The 22989-nt window shown below is 44.3% G+C and overlaps 1 protein-coding gene across 1 annotated transcript in view; it reads right to left on the reverse strand.

The window, feature by feature from the left end:
• SFXN1 (sideroflexin 1) overlaps window positions 1-21147 on the reverse strand; it is a 52503-nt gene extending 31356 nt beyond the window's left edge. The window contains exons 1-2 of the mRNA XM_081517281.1: window positions 21092-21147; window positions 5514-5686 (exon numbers count right to left, since the gene is read on the reverse strand). Coding sequence (XP_081373407.1) covers window positions 5514-5677 — 164 coding nt within the window. The 5' untranslated portion in view covers window positions 5678-5686; window positions 21092-21147. The remainder of the gene's footprint in view (window positions 1-5513; window positions 5687-21091) is intronic.
• Window positions 21148-22989: the final 1842 nt, after the last annotated feature.

Raw genomic sequence — 22989 nt, forward strand, 5'->3', positions numbered from 1 at the left:
GAGTGGGTTGCCAGGCCCTTCTCCAGGGGATCTTTTGAACCCAGGGATCAAACCCAGGTCTCCCGTACTGCAGGCAGATGCTTTAACGTCTGACCACCAGGGAAGCCCAAGACATACTAAGATTTAACTTGACCATGGTTAGTTACCATTAAGATTCTCAAAACCATTCTACAATACAGTGCATTTCTCTAATGCGGTGAAGAGCCAAACCACAGATATTTTTGAGACCATCTCCTATTTAAAATGGGCTTCCCAGGAGGCTTGGTGGTAAAGAATCTGCCTGCCAATGCAGGAGATTCGAGTTTGATTCCCGGGTTGTGAAGATCCCCTGGAGAAGGGAATGGCAACCCACTCCAGTATTCTTGCCTGGAGAATCCCATGGACAGAGGAGCCTGGTGGGCTACAGTCCATGGGGTTGCAAAGAGTCGGACACAGCTGAGTAACTAAGCACACACCTATATAAGATAAATATTTGGTATACTTTTAATTGCTCCTCTTCTTTTTTTTTTTCTTGATACTACAATCTAGGGCTTTAGATTCAGACAGATACTACTATTTTTTTTCTTACAAAACATTTAAAATTTCTTTTTGCCTTTACAAAGCTTTATAACTAGAAAGTGAAAGTCGCTCAGTCGTGTCCAACTCTTTGCGACCCAATGGACAATAGAGTCCATGGAATTCTTTAGGCCAGAATACTGGAGTGGGTAGCCATTCCCTTCTCCAGGGGATCTTCCCAACCAGGGGATCTTCCCAACCCGGGGATCAAACCCAGGTCTCCCATATTGCAGGTGGATTCTTTACCAGCTGAGCCACAAGGGAAGCCCTTATAACTAGAAACGCAACAACCATTTCTATTTTAACTATTTCAGCATTCATCACTAGTCTATATTATAGTTTCCTTCCTTTTTTTTTTTACTATAATAAAATATACATAACATAAAATTTACCATCTTAACCATTTTAAGGGTATAGTTTCAGTGTACTAAGCATATTCATGTTATCATCCAACTCTCACCACCATCAATCTTTGGAGTGTTTTCATTGTCCCCAACTGAGACTGTATTCATTAAATAATAACTCCTGATCCTCCCCTTCCCAGGACCCTGGCCATCACCATTCTCTTTTCTGTTTCTATGTATTTGCTACTTTAGGTACCTTGTGTAAGTGGAACTAGGCAATAATTTGTCTTTATCTCACTGAGCAGTGCCTCCAAGGTTTATTTATGTTGTAGCATGTGTTACATTTGGAAAACTCAGCAGTGGCCACAGGACTGGAAAAGGTCAGTTTTCATTCCAATCCCAAAGAAAGGCAATGCCAAAGAATGCTCAAACTACCGCACAATTGCATTCATCTCACACGCTAGTAAAGTAATGCTCAAAATTCTCCAAGCCAGGCTTCAGCAATACGTGAACCGTGAACTTCCAGATGTTCAAGTTGGATTTAGAAAAGGCAAAGGAACCAGAGATCAAATTGCCAGCATCTGCTGGATCATCAAAAAAGCAAGAGAGTTCTAGAAAAACATCTACTTCTGCTTTATTGACTATGCCAAAGCCTTTGACTGTGTGGATCACAACAAACTGTGGAAAATTCTTCAAGAGACGGGAATACCAGACCACCTGACCTGCCGAGAAATCTGTATGCAGGTCAGGAAGCAACAGTTAGAACTGGACATGGAAAAACAGACTGGTTCCAAATTGGGAAAGGAGTACATCAAGGCTGTATACTGTCACCCTGCTTATTTAACTTATATGCAGAGTACATCATGAGAAACGCCGGGCTGGCTGAAGCACAAACTGGGATCAAGATTGCCAGGAGAAATATCAATAAACTCAGATATGCAGATGACACCACCCTTATGGCAAAAAGCGAAGAAGAACTAAAGAGCATCTTGATGAACATGAAAGAGGAGAGTGAAAAGTTGGCTTACTTTTTTCTCAGAAAACTAAGATCATGGCATCTGGTCCCATCACTTCATGGCAAATAGATGGGGAAACAGTGGAAACAGTGACAGATTTTACTTTTGGGGCTCCAAAATCACTGCAGATGGTGACTGCAGCCATGAAATTAAAAGACGCTTACTCCTTGGAAGAAAAGTTATGACCAACCTAGACAGCATATTAAAAAGCAGAGACATTACGTTGCCAACAAAAGTCAACCTAGTCAAAGCTATGGTTTCTTCAGTAGTCATGTATGCCTGTGAGAGTTGGACTATAAAGAAAGCTGAGTGCCGAAGAACTGATGCTTCTGAACTGTGGTGTTGGAGAAGACTCTTAAGAGTCCCTTGGACTTCAAGGAGATCCAAACAGTCCATCCTAAAGGAAATCAGTCCTGAATATTCATTGGAAGGACTGATGCTGAAGATGAAACTCGAATACTTTGGTTATGTGATGCAAAGAACTGACTCACTGGAAAAGACCCTGATGCTGGGAAAGATTGAAGGCAGGAGGAGAAGGGGATGACAGAGGATGAGATGGTTGGATGGCATCATCGACTCGATGGACATGAGTCTGAGCAAACTCCAGGAGTTGGTGATGGACAGGGAGGCCTGGCATGCTGCAGTCCATTGGGTTGCAAACAGTCTGACACGACTGAGCGACTGAACTGAATTTAACTGAACCGAACTGAGTATGTGTTAGGATTCCCTTTGTTTTCAAGGCCTAATAGTATTCTATTGTGTGAATATACTATGTTTTATTTTTTTCATTCATCCTTCCGTGGACACTTGCATTGCTTCTACCTTTGGCTTCTGTGGGTAATGCTGCTCTAAACACCAGTATGCAAATATCTGTTTAAGACCCTGCTGCCTATTCTTTTGGGTATGTGCCCAGAAGCAGAATGGCTGGATATATGGTAATTCCATTTTGAATTGTTTGCAGAATCACTACATACTATGGATTTCTTATTTTTGAACTCAGTTTTGCTTTATTTCCTGACCTCACAAAGAAGGATTGATGAAGAGTCTATTTTCAGAATTTTTTTTAAGACTTTTTTTTTTTGATGTGGACTATTTTTTAAAGTCTTTATCAAATTTGTTACAATATTGATTCGGTTTTATCTTCTGGCTTTTTGGCTGTGAGGCATGATCTTAGCTCCCAAACCAGGGATTGAACAGGCACCTCTTGCATTGGAAGATGAAGTCTTAATCACTGAACAGCCAGGGAAGTACCTAGGAGTTTATTTTTGATGCTGTATATTTTTCTGTTGCCTCTCTAAACAGACACTGGTATAAAATTCCTCAGTTACATGCTTTCTCCAGGAAACTCAGCACACATTTTTTGCTGTCCTCACGTGCTCAGTGCATAGATGAAAAGGTTGACTTCTCTGTCATTTGTTCTTTTTTTAAATAACTTTTTTCCCTATTCTGGCTGCTTATAAAATTTTTTAAAAGTTTCTTTGTAGAAAAAGAAATGGAAAAAAATTTCCATTTTGTGGGGGTCTCTGCCTGCAACAGGGTGAGTTTAATTTCTAGATATTTTTCCTCACTAGAGGAAAATTCTTTATTTACTTAATATTACTTTGTTCGCATTTTCCTAATTTCTCCTTGAGAAGCATCAATGGATTATGTCTTCATGCGCCATCCTCTATTCCCCTGAAATATAACCCTTTTCACACTCTCACTTCTTCACGTGGGTCATAAGTTGACAACTCACGTCCTATTTTTAAATGGCTGGTAAGCTAACAATGGTTTTTCCATTTTTAAAGGATGGTGAACACGCAAAACAACACAGAAGAATAAGACTGTAGGGCTTGCAAAGCGAAAATATTTACCATCTGGCCCTTTGCATAAAAAGTATACCGACCTTAGATTCTCACCCTTGGAGAGCGACTCAGGTTCATCCCCAGCATCTCTGTTTCCACTTTTTCTCGGTACCACTGCTGTCCTGAGTTCTCCACCACTGGCTCCAGTGAAGGTTTTAATTTTGCTCTTACAGGTTTAGGGGCTTTGCAATCTCCTTTATGGCTTCATTTCAACTCCTCTGGTTGTCTTTACCTCTCTGCCGTTCTCCTTTTCTTGGCTCTTGTTCCAGAATCATGGAACATTTTACTTGTCAGAATTCCCGAAATAACATTTCTTCTCTCTTTCCCTGCCTCTTTTCTCAGGAGTTGCTTACAGGGCTCCAAGACGTTTTCTGCCCAGGGAGCCCTCTTTCTGCATGGCTGCGCATGCGAGGACCTGGCCAGACTCAGTGCTCGGCACCAGTCTGTAGACTACCCCTGGTGGCTTTCCTGACTACCCATGTGACAGCCAAGTATGTACCCTGCATGCGTTATTTATGGCACGTTTAGCCTTCTAGCTCCCACTAATCCAATTCTCAGCTTCTAACTTTCCCTGAGAGCAGGAGTCAGCAAATTACTGTCTGTGGCCTATATGGCTAAGAGTGGTTTTTCTATTGTTTTTTAAAGGATTGTAAAACAACCAACCAACCAAAAAGCAAACAGCCAAGAAATTAGCAAGAACAGACAGAACATGCAGAATAAGATGGAAACCCTTTGTGGTCCACGAAGCTTCAAACATCAATATTTCTTATATGGTCATTTATCAAGAAAGCTGCGTGTCCATCAACAGATGAGTGGATAAAGAAGATGTGGTGTATATATATATATATGGAATGCTACTCACCATAAAAAAAGAATGAAATTTTGCCATTTGCAGCAATATGGATGGACTTGGAGGGCATTATACTAGCTAAGTGAAATATGGCAGACAAAGACAAATACTGTATATTATTGCTTATATGTGGAATCTAAAAAATACAACAAACTAGTGAATATAACAAAAAAGAATCAGGCACACAGATACAGAGAACAAACTAGTGGTTATAAGTTGGGGGGGAAATATATGGGTGGAAGACTTGGAGTTATAAACCACTGGGTGTAAGACAGGCTCGAGGATGTATTTCACAACATAGCAATATTTTGTTAATAACTGTAAATGGAGTATAGCCTTTAAAAATTATATTAAAACTTTTAAAAATAAATGAAAGTTGTGACTATTGCCTTAGAGCCCATGCCTCTTCTCTACCTCATGCCTGGCTCTTTGAACTGATGAAGTCCATCCCAAACCTACAAACCATGCCACCAGCATCCTTCCCATCTAAGCTACTATACGTGGGGTTTATTCCTCGAAGCTTTATCTAAGAAGAAGCGACCAACCTACCCTAATTCTTGACAACTTGGTTTTGTAAGAGGCGGTCTCCACCTGGAGACAGAAGGATGTGGATGCAGGGGTATTTGTATCAGAGAGTGTGAGGCAGGGCACCTCACAGATTGGCACTCATGAGTTGAAGGATGGTTGTCTTATATTCAGGTTATTATGAACCTTGGATATTTCTGTTAAGGGTCAGCAACGGGGTACAAAACATGTCTTCTTATTTCTCTTATTTTTTTTCTGTTGATAAAAATGATTCAATTGCAAAAACATGTTGAAGACTCACTAAGGGAAGGTTAAAGACAAGAGGCCACCAGGACGCTCTATCAACACATTAGGTCAAAAAGCATACCGCTAATGTTACCTGTAATCATGGACCACCCTCCTCGCCGCCTCCAGTTGTTCGTTGGTTAACAGAATGTTCCTGGGATCAGTTACAGTGAAGAAATGTTTGGCTCGTCCAAGAAAAGTGCTTTGATCCCATCGAGGTTCCTTGATGTTAATGTTTGGTGGAAGTTCTCCAGACATCTTCCTGGACTGGAGAGGATCAAAGAGACAAGCTGATTTTAGATTTACAATGTTACTATACATTTGGAAACTTTGTAATCACACTAAAGAGTTAAGGACACTTCAGTTTACGAAAATAATTTTGTAATAAATGGCAGAGAGACAATTTAAGTCCAAAGCTAAATTTGTTTGCAAATCTCAGTTGATCCTAACCAAATTTCAATAATTCCCCACACAGTTCTTTTTAAAAGGACATAGTATTTCATCATCCCTTACTTTTGAAAATCTATCCTTTAGAAAAAAATTAAAACATGAAAAGTTAGAAGTAACATCAACAGTAATAGGCACTGAAGCTTGAAATCCTTTTCCTGGGTGAAAGAACCAACGTCAAACTACTGCTGCGTTCTGGTTTACTAAATTTGTTATTCCTACAAGTAGAAGTGACTAATTATGCAAAAAAGGGTTACATGCTAAAAATTCTATGATTAAAAAAAGATTCAGATTCATTCAGTCTTATTCAGTGTAAAAACCACCAATCAAAAGTGAAAAATTATGTTCTTCAATCTAACAGGGTCATAATGGGAAAAACACATTTTGACAACCCCATGAAAGTAACAACATGGGAGCATATAATTTTCCTCATAAAATACTTATTTTCTGGCTAAGAACCCTTACTTTTTTCTAAAGTAACTAATTTCTTTCTCTGAGTAATATATGTTTATTGTTAGAACTGCTCTGTATTGTTGTAAGACATGCTTATGGCACTATTTTGAATAATATAAGCTTATGGTAGAAAATAAAGAATAAAGAAACAAAATCTATTATAATCTAGCCATTCTGAAATAATTATTGTTGCTCTCTTTGTATATTTCCTTGCAGATATTTTCTATACATATTATCATCTAATTAAAACAAATAACAAAGTTGATCTCGTACTTGGTATTTTAATATCCTGACTGTTTCTTGCACTTATTTCATAAGCACTCACTATGGGACTAAATATTCATTTGGGGCATTTAGCAACACCTTCAAAGTTTATGTTATTTTCAGTTTTTCACTATGAAAAATAATGCTATATCATTGTCTACTAATTTTTTCCCTCATAGCTAGTGACTTCCTTAAACTGTATCTATCTGATATTAGAAGGTCGAAGGATTTGATCACTATTATGGCTTCAAACCATTGCTTTCTCATACTTGTTTCCTCTTCTTACATTTCTAATATTGGTTCTTCTAGTAGCTTTCTTTGCCAGGTCATTTTTCATTAAGATATTTTTCAGTGTTTCACTAGATTGTAGGTATTTTAAGATGTCAGTGCCTGGCATTTAAACTTTATCAGAATCTCAAATTAACATGTATCATGGCCCACTGGATCAAAATCAAGCATGTTGGGCCCACAGATGTGAGGAATTTAGTATATGTGAAATAGCGGGTCAGTGAGAGTGAGAAAGTAAAAAATTAGCCCTATTATTCATAAAACAGGCTGAGATGACAAACAGATAAAGTCAGCTGTGAAGTTAACGGGAAACCATATTTCTCCCAGGGGCTTCCCTAGTGGCTCAGACAGTAAAGAATCTGCCTGCAATGTGGGAGACCCAGGTTTGATCCCTGGGTTGGGACAGTCCCCTGGAGAAGGGAATGGCAACCCACTCTAGTATTCTTGCCTGGAATTTCATGAACAGAGGAGCCTGGTGGGCTACAGTCCATGGGGTTGCAAAGAGTCAGACATGACTGAGCAGCTAACACTTCCTTTCATATTTCTCTGAAACTCATAATGCAGCTAAAAGGTGTCATAATGATCCCATTTTTTCGGTGACCCCACTTTCTTATCTCACTTGTGGACAAGAAACCTTATTCTCCATAATCACAGACTGTCAGAAACTTTGTTGTTTGAAATAAAACTTGGACGAATGAAATATCCCACTTTTGACACAGAAAAGGAGCCTGGATTTCCAGCCCAGGAGGAGAGTTTCAGATTAAGGAGTTTATGGAAACAATATTCCACGTCTTTCTTAACTTTGCCATTTCCATGGAAACAAGGTCATGAGGGTACTTCATAGTCCAGAACTTCATAGCCAGCTCTGCTCTGAGTCAATCATAATATTGCTTCATTAAGCTTCCCTAAATTCCACCATTCTCCAAGATGCTCTGAAAGACCTATCTCTTCCTTTGTTGTTGAGACAGCCCCAATTCCTCCACTGATTTCTCTCACTGAAATACACATGACTTCATTTAACTAAGGTCTAGTTTTTAGCCAGTCTGGGCACCTTTAAGTCATGCATGTCAAGTCCGGAGATACGAGGATACACTTCAAAGAGCTGGGTCACTGTATGAAGAAATGTCTAAATTTTTCAAATGAGACTATATCAGGTGTATTATCTATAATATATAAAAAGCAAAACAGAAACTCCAATTCATGCCCAGGAAAATAGGTATCAGACTTGTGTGCAGGGATTTAGGGCTCTGCTGAGGGACTTTAGTGACCTCTAGGGGAGTGGAGTGCTGCACTCAATACGCCAGCAAATTTGGAAAACTCAGCAGTGGCCACAGGATTGGAATAGGTCAGTTTTCATCCCAATCCCAAAGAAAGGCAATGCCAAACAATGCTCAAACTACTGCACAATTGCACTCATCTCACACGCTAGCAAAGTAATGCTCAAAATTCTCCAAGCCAGGCTTCAACAGTATGTGAACTGTGAACTTCCAGATGTTCAAGCTAGATTTAGAAGAGGCAGAGGAACCAGAGATCAAATTGCCAGCATCTGTTAGATCATCAAAAAAGCAAGAGAGTTCCATAAAAAATATCTACTTCTGCTTAATTGACTACACCAAAGCCTTTGACTGTGTGGATCACAACAAACTGTGGAAAATTCTTCAAGAGATGGAAATACCAGACCACCTTGCCTGCCTCTGGAAAATCTGTATGCAGGTCAAGAAGCAACAGTTAGAAATGGACATAGAAAAACAGACTGGTTCCAAATCCAGAAAGGAGTACGTCAAGGCTGTATATTGTCATCCTGCTTATTTAACTTATGTGCAGGAGAAGGAAATGGCAACCCACTCCAGTATTCTTGCCTGGAGAATCCCACGGACAGGGGAGCCTGGTGGGCTGCTGTCTGTGGGGTCGCACAGAGTCAGACATGACTGAAGCGACTTAGCAGCAACAGTAGCAGCTATGCCCAGCTACCCAAAGCTTGACTGCAGGACTAAACCTTCTTGCCAAGGGAAGACTCAGAGGAAACAGGTGTTCCCATTTTGAAGAGCACAGGGATAAGCACCTGGAATATGCAAGCTTGATTCTCCTTTCTGCCACCCCCCATGGCCCCAGTCTCTGAAATCTGAGCCTGGACTGGCCTCCAAAGAGAGGATCAGGGTGGCATTGTTGCTGTGCTGGAGAAGGGAGCTGTCCAGATGAACCATCTCTTGGGTTATCAAGCCCCATCACGTTCTGGTTGGAGTGACTGGTTTTCCTCAGGGGGCTGATGACATGGACCCAGCACAGACCCTGCCTTGGCCTAAATCACAAACTTCCCAGTGGCCTCGCTTTGCTTAACCCACATCCTCAGTAGTGGATGTGAGGAAGGGGTCCCTTTTCCTGTTTACAGAGGGACCTGAGCAGTAGACTGGTACCAGAACAGAAGTTCCCCGAGCCCAAACCTCATATATTTGTGCCTTTCTGAGAGAGGGGGCCAGGGAGGAAAACCAGTCCTCTGTGTACTCTGTTCTCCCTTGATGAGATCATTATACCATGTCAGACTTGTGTATATTCCTAAATGAATAAATGAAAACAAGTGTCAAAAAAAAAAACAAAAAACTTATATGCAGAGTAAGTACATCCTGCGAAATGCCGGGCTGTATGAAGCACAAGCTGGAATCAAGATTGCCGGGAGAAATATCAATAATCTCAGATATGCAGATGACACCACCCTTATGGCAGGAAGCAAAGAAGAACTAAAGAGCCTCTTGATGAAAGTGAAAGAGGAGAGTGAAAAAGTTGGCTTAAAACTCAACATTTAGAAAACTAAGATCATGGCATCTGGTCCCATCACTTCATGGCAAATAGATGGGGAAACAATGAAAACAGTGAGAGACTATGTTTGGGGGGCTCCAAAATCACTGTAGATGGTGACTGCAGCCATGAAATTAAAAGACACTTGCTCCTTGGAAGAAAAGCTATGATCAACCAAGACAGCAGATTAGCAGAGACATTACTTTGTCAACAAAGGTCCCTCTAGTCAAGGCTATGGTTTTTCCAGTAGTCATGTATGGATGTGAGAGTTGGACTATAAAGAAAGCTGAGCACAGAAGAATTGATGCTTTTAAACTGTGGTGTTGGAGAAGACTCTTGAGAGTCCCTTGGACTGCAAGATGATACAACCAGTCCATCCTAGGAAGGAAATCAGTCCTAAATATTCATTGGAAGGACAGATGCTGAAGCTGAAGCTTCAATACTTTGGCCACCTGATGCGAAGAACTGACTCATTTGAAAAGACCCTGATGTTGGGAAAGATTGAAGGTATGAGTAGAAGGGGACGACAGAGGATGAGATGGTTGGATGGCATAACTGACTCAGTGGACATGGGTTTGCATAAGCTCCGGGAATTGGTGAAGGACAGGGAAGCCTGGTGTGCTGCAGTCCATGGGGTCGCAAAGAGTTGGACACGACTGAGCGACTGAATTGAACTGAACTGAGGGGAGTGGAGGGCATTCATACTCAACCACAGCAGGTCTGCTTTCATCTGCCCTCTACAGCTGTGTTTTATGGCAATGATCTTTTAAAGAGAAGGTTCTACTGCTTGGGGGGAAGAAAAGCAAGAAAGAAAAAAGTTGAGAATCACTATAGATGATAATTTGAAGATCTATGAGATGACTAATGAAGGTACAGAAGGTCTCAAGCTATCTTTGACCCCAACCTCCTAAGGTAGCTCTGGAGCCCGTTTGATTAGTGCTTCGTAAACTATGTGCGACGAAAGACCTGCTTTGTTTGTTGTAATTTCCAGTCCCTGTCATGAACCAATACTTTTGTAAACTAGATTAAAAATAAATTTTGAAAAAGGCTGTACACAAAAAAGTCCCAATTTTTTATTATTGGACCAGCAGATATTAACATAATAGAACTCTAACATATTTTTATGAGAGTTTCTAAGCACTTCCAATTCCTGTACTTTTTCCAGTATGGATCTATAACAGACAGTTCACACTGGCCTTGTCTAAGGATCATAATTTGAATTTCTACTTATGCACATAGGTCACAGTTTGTTTCTATACTTATACTTTCTGTGCTAGAATAATTAAACCAGATAGTCTGGTCAAACTCACTCCTATTTCTGAATGGACCATTGTAAGGTATAGTTCCTATACTCCACACTGCAGGTCTCAGATTAAACACAGAAGAAAGTCTTGCCAGGACAAGACTTACAGGTTTCTGCTTTCCTTAAAGTCTAGAAAATGCTGCTGCCTTTAGTGTTCACTGACTGGGCATCCACCATGTGACAGATTCCTGGGCTAAATCAGTGAGCAAAGACAAAAATCCCTGCCTTGGTGGAGCTGACATTGGATGGTGGCAATAGAAGGGGTGCCAGAGAATAAAAACACAAAAGGTAAACCAGTATCAAATACATAAGAAGGTAATAGGTGGTTTTGGGAAAAATCAGAATAGGAAACATCATGAGGACAGATTATGTTTTTATACAGGGCACTCAGGGTAGGCCTCACTGAGAAAATAACAATGGAGCAAGATGAGAGAGAAGAGATGAACCAAAGCCTGTGGGCACTAGGGGAACAGCATTCCAGGGAGAAGGAACAGACACTGCAAAGACCCTGAGGCAGATGTCTTCAAAGAACAGCAAGAAGGTGTGCAGCTAGGGTGGAGAGAGGAAGAGGGAGACAGGAGATGAGGGCCCTGAGAGGTATGGGGAGGGGTTTAAGTTGGAATAGGATTGTTTGGTGCCTTGTGGCCACTGTGAGGCCTTTGCATTTTACCCTGAGGGAAATGGGAGTCACTGGTGGGTTCCAAACAGAGGACTAAAATGATCTGACTTATAATTTAAAAGGATCTCTCTAGCTGCTGTGTGGAGAATGAAGGGGGGTGATAAGAGCAGATGCAGGAAGAGTCATTGTGAGGCTCCGGCAGGCATCCAGAGAAGAGCTGATGGTGGAGCAGGTGGTAGCAGGGAGGTGTCAAGAAGCGCTGATGTTCTGGATATGCTGTTGATGGAGGCAAGAGGATTTCCTGATAACTTGGACGGGGGGTGGGACAGAATAAAAAGGCATGACTCCTAAGGTAATCTGGGTGGGAGAGGAGCAGATGTTAGGGAGAAAACAGCAAGTTCAGCTTTGGATGAATGAAGTTTGTAATGCCTAGGGGCCTTCTAAATGGAGATGTCCAGGAGGCAGTTGAAAATGAGAGTCTGGAGTTCAGGGGAGAGGTTTTGTCTACAGATATTCATCTGGGAGTGATAAGCACAGAGACTATGGAAACTCATGCAATGGGAGGAGATCAACGGGATGTGACTGTAAAAAGAGAAGGGATCCAAGGCCTCTGACGTTAAGAGGTCAGGAAAGACTAAGTTACAGCAAAAGAGGCTGAGACAGAGTGACAGTGGGTAGGAACTCAGCAGAGTGTGCTGTCCTGGAGGACAGGTGAAGTGAGTCTACTGGTTGTCCCATGGCCCAAAAGGAAGATCCCCCCTGGTTGTTTCCACCTTGGGCCAGTGAGGAGGTGGAGACAATTCCCAAACGGCCATCGGGGAGTGAGAACACTGCAAAGATGGTTATCTTGACAAATTCTAAAAATGACAAGCAACGGTGGTGGCAAGCAGGGAGTGCCTCCCTGGGGCACTAATACTCCTGCAAAGCCGCCAGTACACACTGGTGGCTCCTAACCGACAGAAGACATTGAGATCACTTGAAGAGCTTCTGAAAAAGATAAACACTATCAGCCTTCTAGAGACTCAGATCCAGGAGGGCTAGCACAAGGCCCGCACGTGCTTCTGCAGGCGCTCTGAGCCTGGGCCTCCAGCTCTCCGGGCACCAGGCTGCGGCTCTGCATGAGGCTGAGAGCTGTTTGCCCCACGTCTTTCTCTACTCTGTCCACGTCTTCTCACAGCCCTGAGCAGTCTGCCTTGCTCCCCCATGGGTATCTGACACTGATGTCTTCTCATAAAATTGGGTACCAAGTCATCCTTCTTCCCTTTAAAGTCTAATTCTCACTGTCACTATTTCTCCTTTACACTTAATATATATAATAGCAACAACAACAAAAAATTAATATAGCTTTCAGAGAATTCTTGTTCTTAATGACAAACCAACCTCTAATTTGTTAAATACGGGGCAAACTTAAGGTCACGTTATTGAAAACATGATCTCGTTTTATAGCATGGTACTTCATAAAAGAAACATGTTCTAATTGGATAAGAGCTAGAGAGGATCTTAAAAATGAGCCCCTCAATGTGCCTATCATACAGGAAACAGAGGCACAGAGGGGAAATAACTGCTCAGGGCGTGCCCCTGCTGCTGTGGCAGAAGGAAGTGGGCAAAGACCCAAAGCAGGACTGGACTCTCAGGCGCCGGTCAGCCAATCCATCCTTTCTGCTGTTACTCCCTTTCAGCTATCCCCCCACCCCTCAAATTACAGCAATTAATGTCTGCACAGAGCTGGTGTCTTTAAGGCCCTTCTTTTCTCCCTTAAATAAAAACAGGTCTACTCATACCATGAAGCTCCAAGCTATGCTAACCCTATGGTGCCTCCACAGCATACATGAGAAGAAGACTGTGGTGGAGGCCTCACGAAGTCTCTCTTTTTTAAGTTGAAGTATAGTTGATTTACAATGTTGCATTAGTTTCTGGTGTACAGCAAAGTGACTCAGATATGTATCAATATATGTATGTATCTGTATGTATATTCTTTTTCAGATTCTTTTCCATACAGGTTATTATAAGATATTGAATACAGTTCCCTGTGCTGTATAGTAAGATCTTGTTGTTTATTTTATATATAGTAGTGTATACAAAGTCTCTTCTTTAACAGGCAAAGGAAAAAGAGACTGACAGGGAAAGGAACGCCAACACTTCTGGAGTTTCTATTGCACACAAGGAACAGGGCTTGCACTCGCCTAAGAGCTCAAGCCCTACTAGATGCCAGTGGAAGAATATTCTAGGTCAGTTTCCACAACACTGTGCTTTATGCATCTTATGCACAGTTCACAGAGGAGGAAAGTAAGAGTCTCAGAAGTCACCCATAGCTATCCAGCAAGGGAGGAAGCAGGCTGGTCATCAGACCCCAGGCCTAGCCTGCCAAAACCTCAACACTGAAAGCTCATACCAACCCACTCTGTATAGACCGTGGCAGGCAGAACCACGGCCCCCCAGAGATGCCCACCCCCCAACCTCCAGACTCTGACTGTATGACCTTATGTGGCAAAGGGACTTTGCTGGTATAATTAAGTCAAAGGTCTTAAGACTAGGAAACTCCCTTGGATGATTCAGGTGGGCCTGATGACAGCAAGGGTCCTTAGGAGAGAAAGAGGGAGGTAGGAGAGGAGAGTCAGAGAAGGAGATGTGACAAGGGACAAGCAGAGCTTGTGGGAGGGTCAGGAGCCTCTGGAAGCCCAAGAGCAGGGACAGAGAGTCTCCCCTGGAGCCTCCAGAGGCAACACAGAACCAGTCTAGGCTTCTGACCTCCAGGAAGATAAGCTAATATATGGTTGTTTTAGGATAAGTTCTAGTTATTTTAAGGTGCTACATTTGTAGCAATATGCTAAGTAGCATTAGGCTATTAATACAGCACTCTTTTTACTACTTAAAAGGATGTGATTTTGTAAAGTTCATTTAGAAAAAAACTTATGGTCACTAAACAGGAAAGATGGGGTGGGGAGAGGGATAAATTAGGAATTTGTGAGTAATATCTACACATTATATAAAATACATCCCAGTGGCTCAGCAGTAAAGAATGTGCCTGCAATGCAGGAGATGCAGGATGCTCGTGTTCGATCCCTGGGTTGGGAAGATCTCCTGGAGGAGGGCATGACAACCCACTCCAGTATTCTTGCCTGGAGAATCCCATGGGCAGAGGAGCCTGGTGGGCTACAGTCCATAGTGTCACAAAGAGGTGGACATGACTGAAGCATCTGAGCACACACACATGTATATAAAATAGGCACACAACAAGGACCTATTGCATATATATGTATATATGTATATATGAATAGTGTTGCTGTACACCTGAAACACAACATTGTACATCAACTAAACTTCAGTAACAATAAATAAATAAAATTGTTTAAAAAGGATTTTAATACAACTCTATACTGGCATAAGACATACCGACTAGACTTGAGAGCTTGTCCCTACCCTCACCAATTTCAAAACCATACAGGCTAATCAGAAATGCCATATGAACATTCTGACAAAGAAAGCTGATCTCAAACCAGATAAAATTTTAATTATTAACTAGGACTCCCATGTTCTAATTAGACAAGCATTTTCTTGCACCAACCTTCAAGCGCAGGAACACTCTATACTTTTTTCCCACTCTAAATAAAATAACCAGTTTCCATAAATAAGAGTCCAGTTTAAGAACAAAACAAACACAACTTATTTTTTATTTCACACTAAAATTGTGGGACAGTGGACAAGGCGCGGCTGCCCTGGCTCACTTGTCTCCCCAGCTGTAGACCCAAGAAGCTCTGAGCCTCTGCCTGAAGTGCGGACGGCCGAGGCGGGGGTTCCTGACCCAGGAGCCGCCTCGGAGGGCAGAGCACCCATGGCCTTGGCTGCTAGGCAGGGGTGCCCTGGGCACAGCACCTCTCCACCTGCCTCACTGCTGAGGCTTGGCAGGGCTGGTCACTTGGTCCCGCAGCATCCCGGGCGCCTACCGACTGCCGGGGTCTGCGCTTAGGGGTCATCCAGGCCTCACACTTGGTGCCAGCTCGTGGGCTGGGCCATGGGGCTGCCTGCCCAGGGCACTGTCGTGGAAAGGAAGCGAAGCCCGCAAGGTGGTAGGGGAAGGTATGGTCTATGGTGTGCCTTATGCATAAAGTCTGGTTTACGCATGAAGAGCACAGCCATACCCCTACTTTCAGTCCCTGAACTTGCCTCCCTCTCTCCCCCTCCAGGATGACTTTGGTCAAATATCGGACACTTTCCCAGAGCTTTCTTGAGCACAGCTGATGACGTGGTTCTCACAGTATTTCATGACAATGGATGGTGACAACGCTAGAGCAAGTGCTTCTCTGGTAGGAAATTTACTCAGAGTAGACAGAAAGTCATCTTGCTGGACAGCCCTTGTGATGATACTAGGGACCACATGGATGATGGTGAAGCTGTGTGTGCATGCTGAGTCACTTCAGTCATGTCGGACTCTGTGCCACCCATGGACCGTAGTCCACCAAGTTCCTCCGTCCATGGGATTCTCCGGGCAAGAATAATGCCATGCCTCCTCCAGGGGATCTTCCCCACCCAAGGATCAAACCCAAGTCTCTTACACCTTCTGCATTGACAGGTGGGTTCTTTACCACTCGTGCCACCTGGGAAGCCGGGTGGTGAAGCCACAGTGGTGGTGGTTTAGTCACTAAGTCATGTCCGACTCTTGCGACCCCCTGGACTGTAGCCCAACAGCAACTCTTGCGACCCCCTGGACTGTAGCCCAACAGGCTCCTCTCTCCATGGGATTCTCCAGACAAGAACACTGGAGTGGGTTGCCATGTCCTCCTCCAGGAGATCTTCCCAACCCAGGAATTGAACCAGGGTCTCCTGCATTGCAGGCAGATTCTTTACTGACTGAGCTACGAGGGAAGCTCAGAACAAAATTAATTTGTACATTCAGTATGGACTCCCTGGAGAAGGAAATGGCAAACCACTCCAGCATTCTTGCCTAGGAAATCTCATGGTCGGAGGAGCCTGACAGGTTATAGTCCATGGGGTCACAGAGAGTTGGACACGACTGAGCAACTTAACTGCCACAGTCACCGTCTGTCAGCATGGACTGAAGTCTTCTGCACCCAACGCGGGCTCGGCCTTGGATTTGAAAAGACCCAATACACAGTGAATAGACTGAAAAGCAAACACATTCTAATCAATATAGCCTAAATTTCCTCAAACGTACGTATAGACACCCTTCCCATATAGACCTTATTACGGATGGACATCACCCACCTCTGCTGAAGTCTTCAACTAAGTTATCAACCTTACTGATGACTTTGATATGAATGACTTGTAGGAGATGGAGGTTCAATCCCTGGGTTGGGAAGATCCCCTGGAGGGGGAAATGGCAACCCATTCCAGTATTCTTTCCTGGGAAATCTCATGGACAGAGGAGTCTGGTGGGCCACAGACCATGGGGTCACAAACAGATATAACTTAGTGACTAAACCACCATCATCCTATGACTAGCTAAGTTTGGGAATCACTATGTGGTAAAGAACATAAAACTAATGGGTAAACATTAATAACCAAATGCTCTTCCAATGAAGGGAAGATTTTTACCCTCTTTCTGGGGAAGTATAAATATTTAGATCACTCCATGGCCATTCACGCTAGATGCTGGCTGGGTCCTGTGAGGATGAACCCTTACCCTGCGTTTTGGTTCCCTGAGTATCTATCCTGACAACCAACCCACAGAATGAGAATTGGACTTGAACCACTGCAGCCTGGATCAGACTCTTGATTCTGTCACTTCCTTTCTAAGCATGTCACTGGGTGACTCATTTTGCCTCTCTGAGCATCTTGAAGATGGAGATGAGGGTTGGCTAACAGAGAGTTGAAAGGATTATAAAACTGAGGTGTACAAGAGGGCTTCATTGACCTTTAGTAAATGTAAAGGGCTAAACAAATGTAGGATCATTACTGACACATGGTTCTCCATGCACGGAATCTCCTGTCCTCATTTGCTGAAGTCTTGTCCATAAACACAGTGGCCGCTGGTGTGGTGGGACCAGAGGGGAATAATAGGGCTTGGCTGCCTGAACTTGCTGAGGATGACCAGAAACATCTGAGAAAAACACTTTTTTCCTAAGATAAGCTTTATTTCAAACTTCGAGTTACATGCCAAGAAAATGCTTAACTACTGTGAAAAAAAAAATAGAAGAAGAATTTACTTCATAGAAAACAAACTATCAGGGAATGTGCTCTCCCAGGGACCTGGTAAGAAAGACCTTTAACCCTGGCTAAAGATTAACAATGATAATTATTAAACTGGAAGCTTTTTAAAAAAATTTATTTATCTATTATTTTACTTTACAATATTGTATTGGTTTTGCCATACATTGACATAAACTGGAAGCTTATTGTTAGTTAAGATAACTGCATTTGAAAAAGTTGAGAAGCAATCTGGTTGCCCTTGGTTTACTTAGTTAGGGCCAGAGAGTGCGATATACCCTACCAGTCCCTGGAGGGGGACATGGCTGAGAGCCCTGTGTGCCAGACACCCGGCTTTCCGTGTGTTACTAGATGGCTAAATTCTCACTTCAGCTCTCTAAGAAATTTCCCCCTATTTTGTAAAGCTACTCAGCGAAACCAAATGTCATGCCCAAGATGGCATTTCTACCTGATTTTATATCCTGCTTAGCTTCCCTGGTGGCTCAGATGGTAAAGAATCTGCCAGCAATGCAGGAGACCCGGGTTGGATCCCTGGGCCACATGGCAGCCCACTCCAGTATTCTTGCCTGGAGAATTCCACGGACAGAGGAGCCTGGTGGACTACAGTCCATAGGGCTGCAAAGAGTCGGACACAACTGAGCAACTAACACTTTCTTTCACTCCAGGCCCTTGTGAGGCCAAAAGTGATGTGTCTGGCAACAGCAATAACATTTATTCAAGAAGCACATTTCCTAATTTGGCTTTGAGATAGTCATTAGCACACAGCATTCCTTTCTTATGGGTGTGGCCACCCAGGAGATCAATTTATAGGACAGAAAATTGAATCCTGTGCTGAGAAGCAGATTCTTTCAAATCTCAGCAATGACTTTCTGTTGTATTCCGTCCTCTGTTTCAGGGATACGTCTGCACGAAGACATAGGGCCCATGCAGAATCAAGAAGCCACGGAGGACGGACTGCCTTCTGTCTGTCTCCCTGCCACCATTCCCACCCACCGCCTCCCAGTTCACAAGGACGATCCCATTCTTAGCTGAACTTTAAACACACAGGTGACAATATAATCATTGTTCATATTTCAATGGTCCTCAAGATCACCTTTGAGTTTCTTAATCAATTTCTTATGATGACTGAAGTTCTTATCCATTTTTTTTAAAAAAAATTCTACTGGTTTATACTTGAGATAGTGGTATCAGCCTGTGAAAACAATAAAATATTCCCAAACTCTAGTACTTTGGACATACCAAGTTTCATATTTTACCACCTACTTTAAAGAATCAAGTCACAGATTATATATATTGTCTATTTCACAAAGTAATAGTTAACCAAAAACTTAATAACTTTGAACTTTGTATAATTAACTAAGTGTAGGTTTGATTTGTATTCTGACAATAATTTTTCAATGTTGAGGCCATCGTCAGCCTTGAAAAAAATGGCTGCCTGCTGATTTCTTACCTTTAACCCCAAACAAAAGGTTCGTTCCATTCACAATTATACTCCAATCGAATGCATCTAGCCACTGCTTGCTTAGTAGGTCAGAGGCTATTTTTCATTCCAAGGCATCAGAGAACAAAGTAGTTGTATGATGCATCTGCTCCAAGGGTCACTGCTGCTCTGGCTGTCCTCTCGGCTTCCTTCTATACATCCACATGGGATTTCATAAGACTTCTACAGACTATTAAAAGCATTCTAAATATTTTCCTGATTCTGAATTATAGCTACAGCTTTTTTCTCTGACAACTGCAACTCAGGTATCAACACTTTTCTGAAAGTCCATGGGACTTTAAATGCTCGACACTCAACTGAACCCTTGAATACAGACTTAGAGCAATTATATATTAGAGCTGGAGAGAAACTGATATATCCACCTTTCCAAACACCATCATTTTTTACAAACCAGACACCCACAGTCCTCAGGGGAGAAAGGAGCTGCTTGAGGTCCCAGAACTTCCTGGTGGAGCCTCATTGTCCCAGATTCCCTCTCATCTTATACGGCTCTTATATGACAAGTCAGTCTTATATGGCAAGTCCAAGTTCAGCACCACAAGAGTGGCAAAGCTTCCTTATTCACTTGCATATCCATCTCGCACCTATTACAAGGCCTGAAACATGGAAGCAGCTCAACAAACTGGGGATGGGCACAGGAAGAGAAAAGCTAGAGGCATGCAAGGAAAAATCTAGACGATGAGGCAGAAGAGAGATTACAACTCTGAGATAAGTACAAACAAAATGCCATGGGGGTTCAGAAGGCAGTGGCTCATGGAGTGACTCAGGGTCCAAGCTCTGAAGTCACCCAGGCTAAGCTTTTTCATTCACGCACTCAACAAATACTCAGTGAGGGTCTACCTGGTGCAGGGAACAGATAGGTGAGCAAGACAAACAGAAGCCCTGATCACAAGCAGAGAATCAAACAAGAAGTCAACAGTTCATTTCAACTGGTGACAAATTCTCTTATGAAAAAATCAAAAGGGTAACGTTAACAAAAGGTATGTGCAGGAGGAGACAATATCAAACAAGGTGGCCAAGGGAAACCATCTTTGAGGAAGTAACATTTAAGCTGAGACTACAGAGGACCCACTGTGTGACCTTAGGCAGGAAACACAACCTCTCTGAGATCCAGTTTCCTTCCTCATCTGGATTAGGAAGGCAAGGCCAGGTACCTTATGGGGCTGCAGGAATGTAATGTAAAAATGCACGGACCTGGATCACCTGCACACACTTAGTAGACAAGGTTAGAGACCTGTGACAAGTGGGAAAGCTCAGGAGGTCAGAACTGAGATGCAAGCTCTGAGCAGGATCACTACTGTTTCCCTCACCTGCCTGTGTCTGCCCTACTAGATGGCTGGGGCCAGGCGGGCTCTGACCCCGGAGCAGCACTCTGCGCCAGGAGCCAGGAGCCGGGGGCGCGGGGGTCCGTGCCACCCGCCGCCTGGCACCCGCCCGCACCCGTCCCCGCGGCAGCCATCTTGGTGTCCTCCCCGCGGCGGGTTTCGGCACGCGGCCCCGAGGACAGCGTGGCAGGGCGCGTGCGGGCGTGGATGCACGAACCCCCTTCCGCGCCGGCGGACCCGCTCCACCGCAGGGCTCCGGGCGGAGCTCGCGGGAGGTCAGGCTGCCGGAGGTGGGGCGCTCGGGCAGCGGGACGGCAGGTGGGGTCTCCAAGGTGCACGGACCCCCTGGCCCGGGGAGTCCCGGGCAGGGCGAGGGGGCTTTTGACTTCCCAGCCGGGGTGGGGGGGGGGTCTCCCAGCAGCCGCCCGCGGGCGCGCGCCCCAGATCCAGCCCGCGCCCGTCCGCCCGGCTCCCGGCGCGCTTCCCACCCACTGCACCCAGGCCCGCGACTCACCGCTCCCCCCGGGCCAGCGCCCGCGCAGCTCTCAGAACCTGCTCCGCGCCGCCTCCGCCGGCACCGGAAGCGCTTCTCCCGCCACGGCGGCCCCGCGCGCCGCCGCCCTGAGCGCGCCCTCGGGGCGCGTCCCCGTGCGGAGCCACGAGGCCAGGAGGGCCCGGACGCGCCCTCGCTGTCACTGCGCTCTGGGCGCAGCCTCCGCCTGGTCCAGGAGCGGAACCGCCGTGCCCGCGCGTTTGCTTCTGACTCCATCAGGAACTCCCAAGTTCATCCTCGCGGCGGTGCGGGGCGCTGCTCAGGCCAGTGCCTCGGTTCCCATGTCGGTTTCCAGGAGACCGCCTCCTTTACTTGATCATTTCCCGGTTACCAGCATCTTCTTGCTCATCTTCTCACTCACTCATCTTCTCATTCAGTTGGTAAAGAATCCGCCTGCAATGCTGGAGACCCCGGTTAGATTCCTGGATCGGGAAGATCCTCTGGAGAAGGGATAGCTACCCACTCCAGTATTCTTAGGCTTCCCTTGCGGCTCAGCCGGTAAAGAATCCACCTGCAATGCGAGAGACCTGGGTTCAACCCCCGGATTGGGAAGATCCCTTGGAGAAGGGAAAGGCCGCTCACTCTGATTCCTTTACTTGATCATTTCCCAGGTACCAGCATCGTCTCAGTCATTCATTTAAACCACTGTTTCCCAAAATGTGGAATCTGGCACGGAGGCGACAAAGCGATTTGGCGTGGTGCCAGAGCCATGACCTGATTCATGGCTTCACAAAACTCAGCCCGCTGCTGTGGAGGAGGTGATGTGGAGGCAGAGAGGCCGGTAGGGAGGCGACCTTGGCTAACCAGGGGAGAGATGATCCTGGCTTGGACCAGGTTGGTTATGGTGAGAATTACTGGATTGTGGGTATATTTTGGAGGCAGATGAAATCTAATAAATGGTGAATTTACATTATTTCACGATAGGAAGATTCCATTTTTAAAGTCGTAAATTCTCCCCCAAATGAGCCTAAAAATTGAATGCACTTCCAAACAAAATTCTGAAAACTCTAGTGGGTATAAGGGTGTGGCATATAAGTTGACAAGGTGACTGTAAAAATGAATATGGCAAAATAAAGAGCCAGAAATAGCCAAAGCAAGTTTGAAGAAAAAGAGCAAGGTGGAGTGACTTGTCCTTTGAACACAGAAGGTTGTGTGTTTGCACAGGCATCAACAAATAGTGCAGCCAAACAGAGGAGCCGGACATGAGGCCTGCACATAGACAGACCTGCTGCTAGCTGCATCCCAGGTGAAGGGGAGCCACTGTTTGGGCTTCCCTGGTGTCTCAGCTGGTAAAGAACCCGCCTGCAATGCAGGAGAGCCCGGTTCAATTCCTGGGTGGGGAAGATCCACTGGAGAGGGATAGGCTACCCAATCTAGTATTCTGGCCTGGAGAATTCCATGGACTGTATAGTCCATGGGGTCGCAAAGAGTTGGACAGGACTGAGTGACTTTCACTTTCACTTTCAGGTGAAGGGGTAGGTTAAATATTCATTAAATGATGCTGAGACAATTGAATCCCTACCTTAAACCATCTATGAAAGTGAGCTCCACACAGTTTAAAGACCCAAATACGAAAAACAAAACTCCCAGAGTTTTAGCAGATGATATAGGAGGGTACCTTCATGACCCAGGGATAAAGGGGGCATGCTTAAATAAACACAAAATAGGCGGACTATTGGCTTCCCAGGTGGTGTAGTGGTAAAGAATCCACCTGCAATGCCGGAGATGTGGGAGATATGGATTCGATCCCTGGATCTGGAAAATCCCCTGGAGGAGGAAATGGCAAACCAATTCAGCATGCTTGCCTGGATAATCCCATGGACAAAGAAGCCTGGCGGGCTACAGTTCATGGGGTCTCA

This window comes from Giraffa tippelskirchi, chromosome 7, assembly GCF_054371585.1.
Source record: "Giraffa tippelskirchi isolate mGirTip1 chromosome 7, T2T-mGirTip1v1.2.pri, whole genome shotgun sequence".
Taxonomy (NCBI): domain Eukaryota; kingdom Metazoa; phylum Chordata; class Mammalia; order Artiodactyla; family Giraffidae; genus Giraffa; species Giraffa tippelskirchi.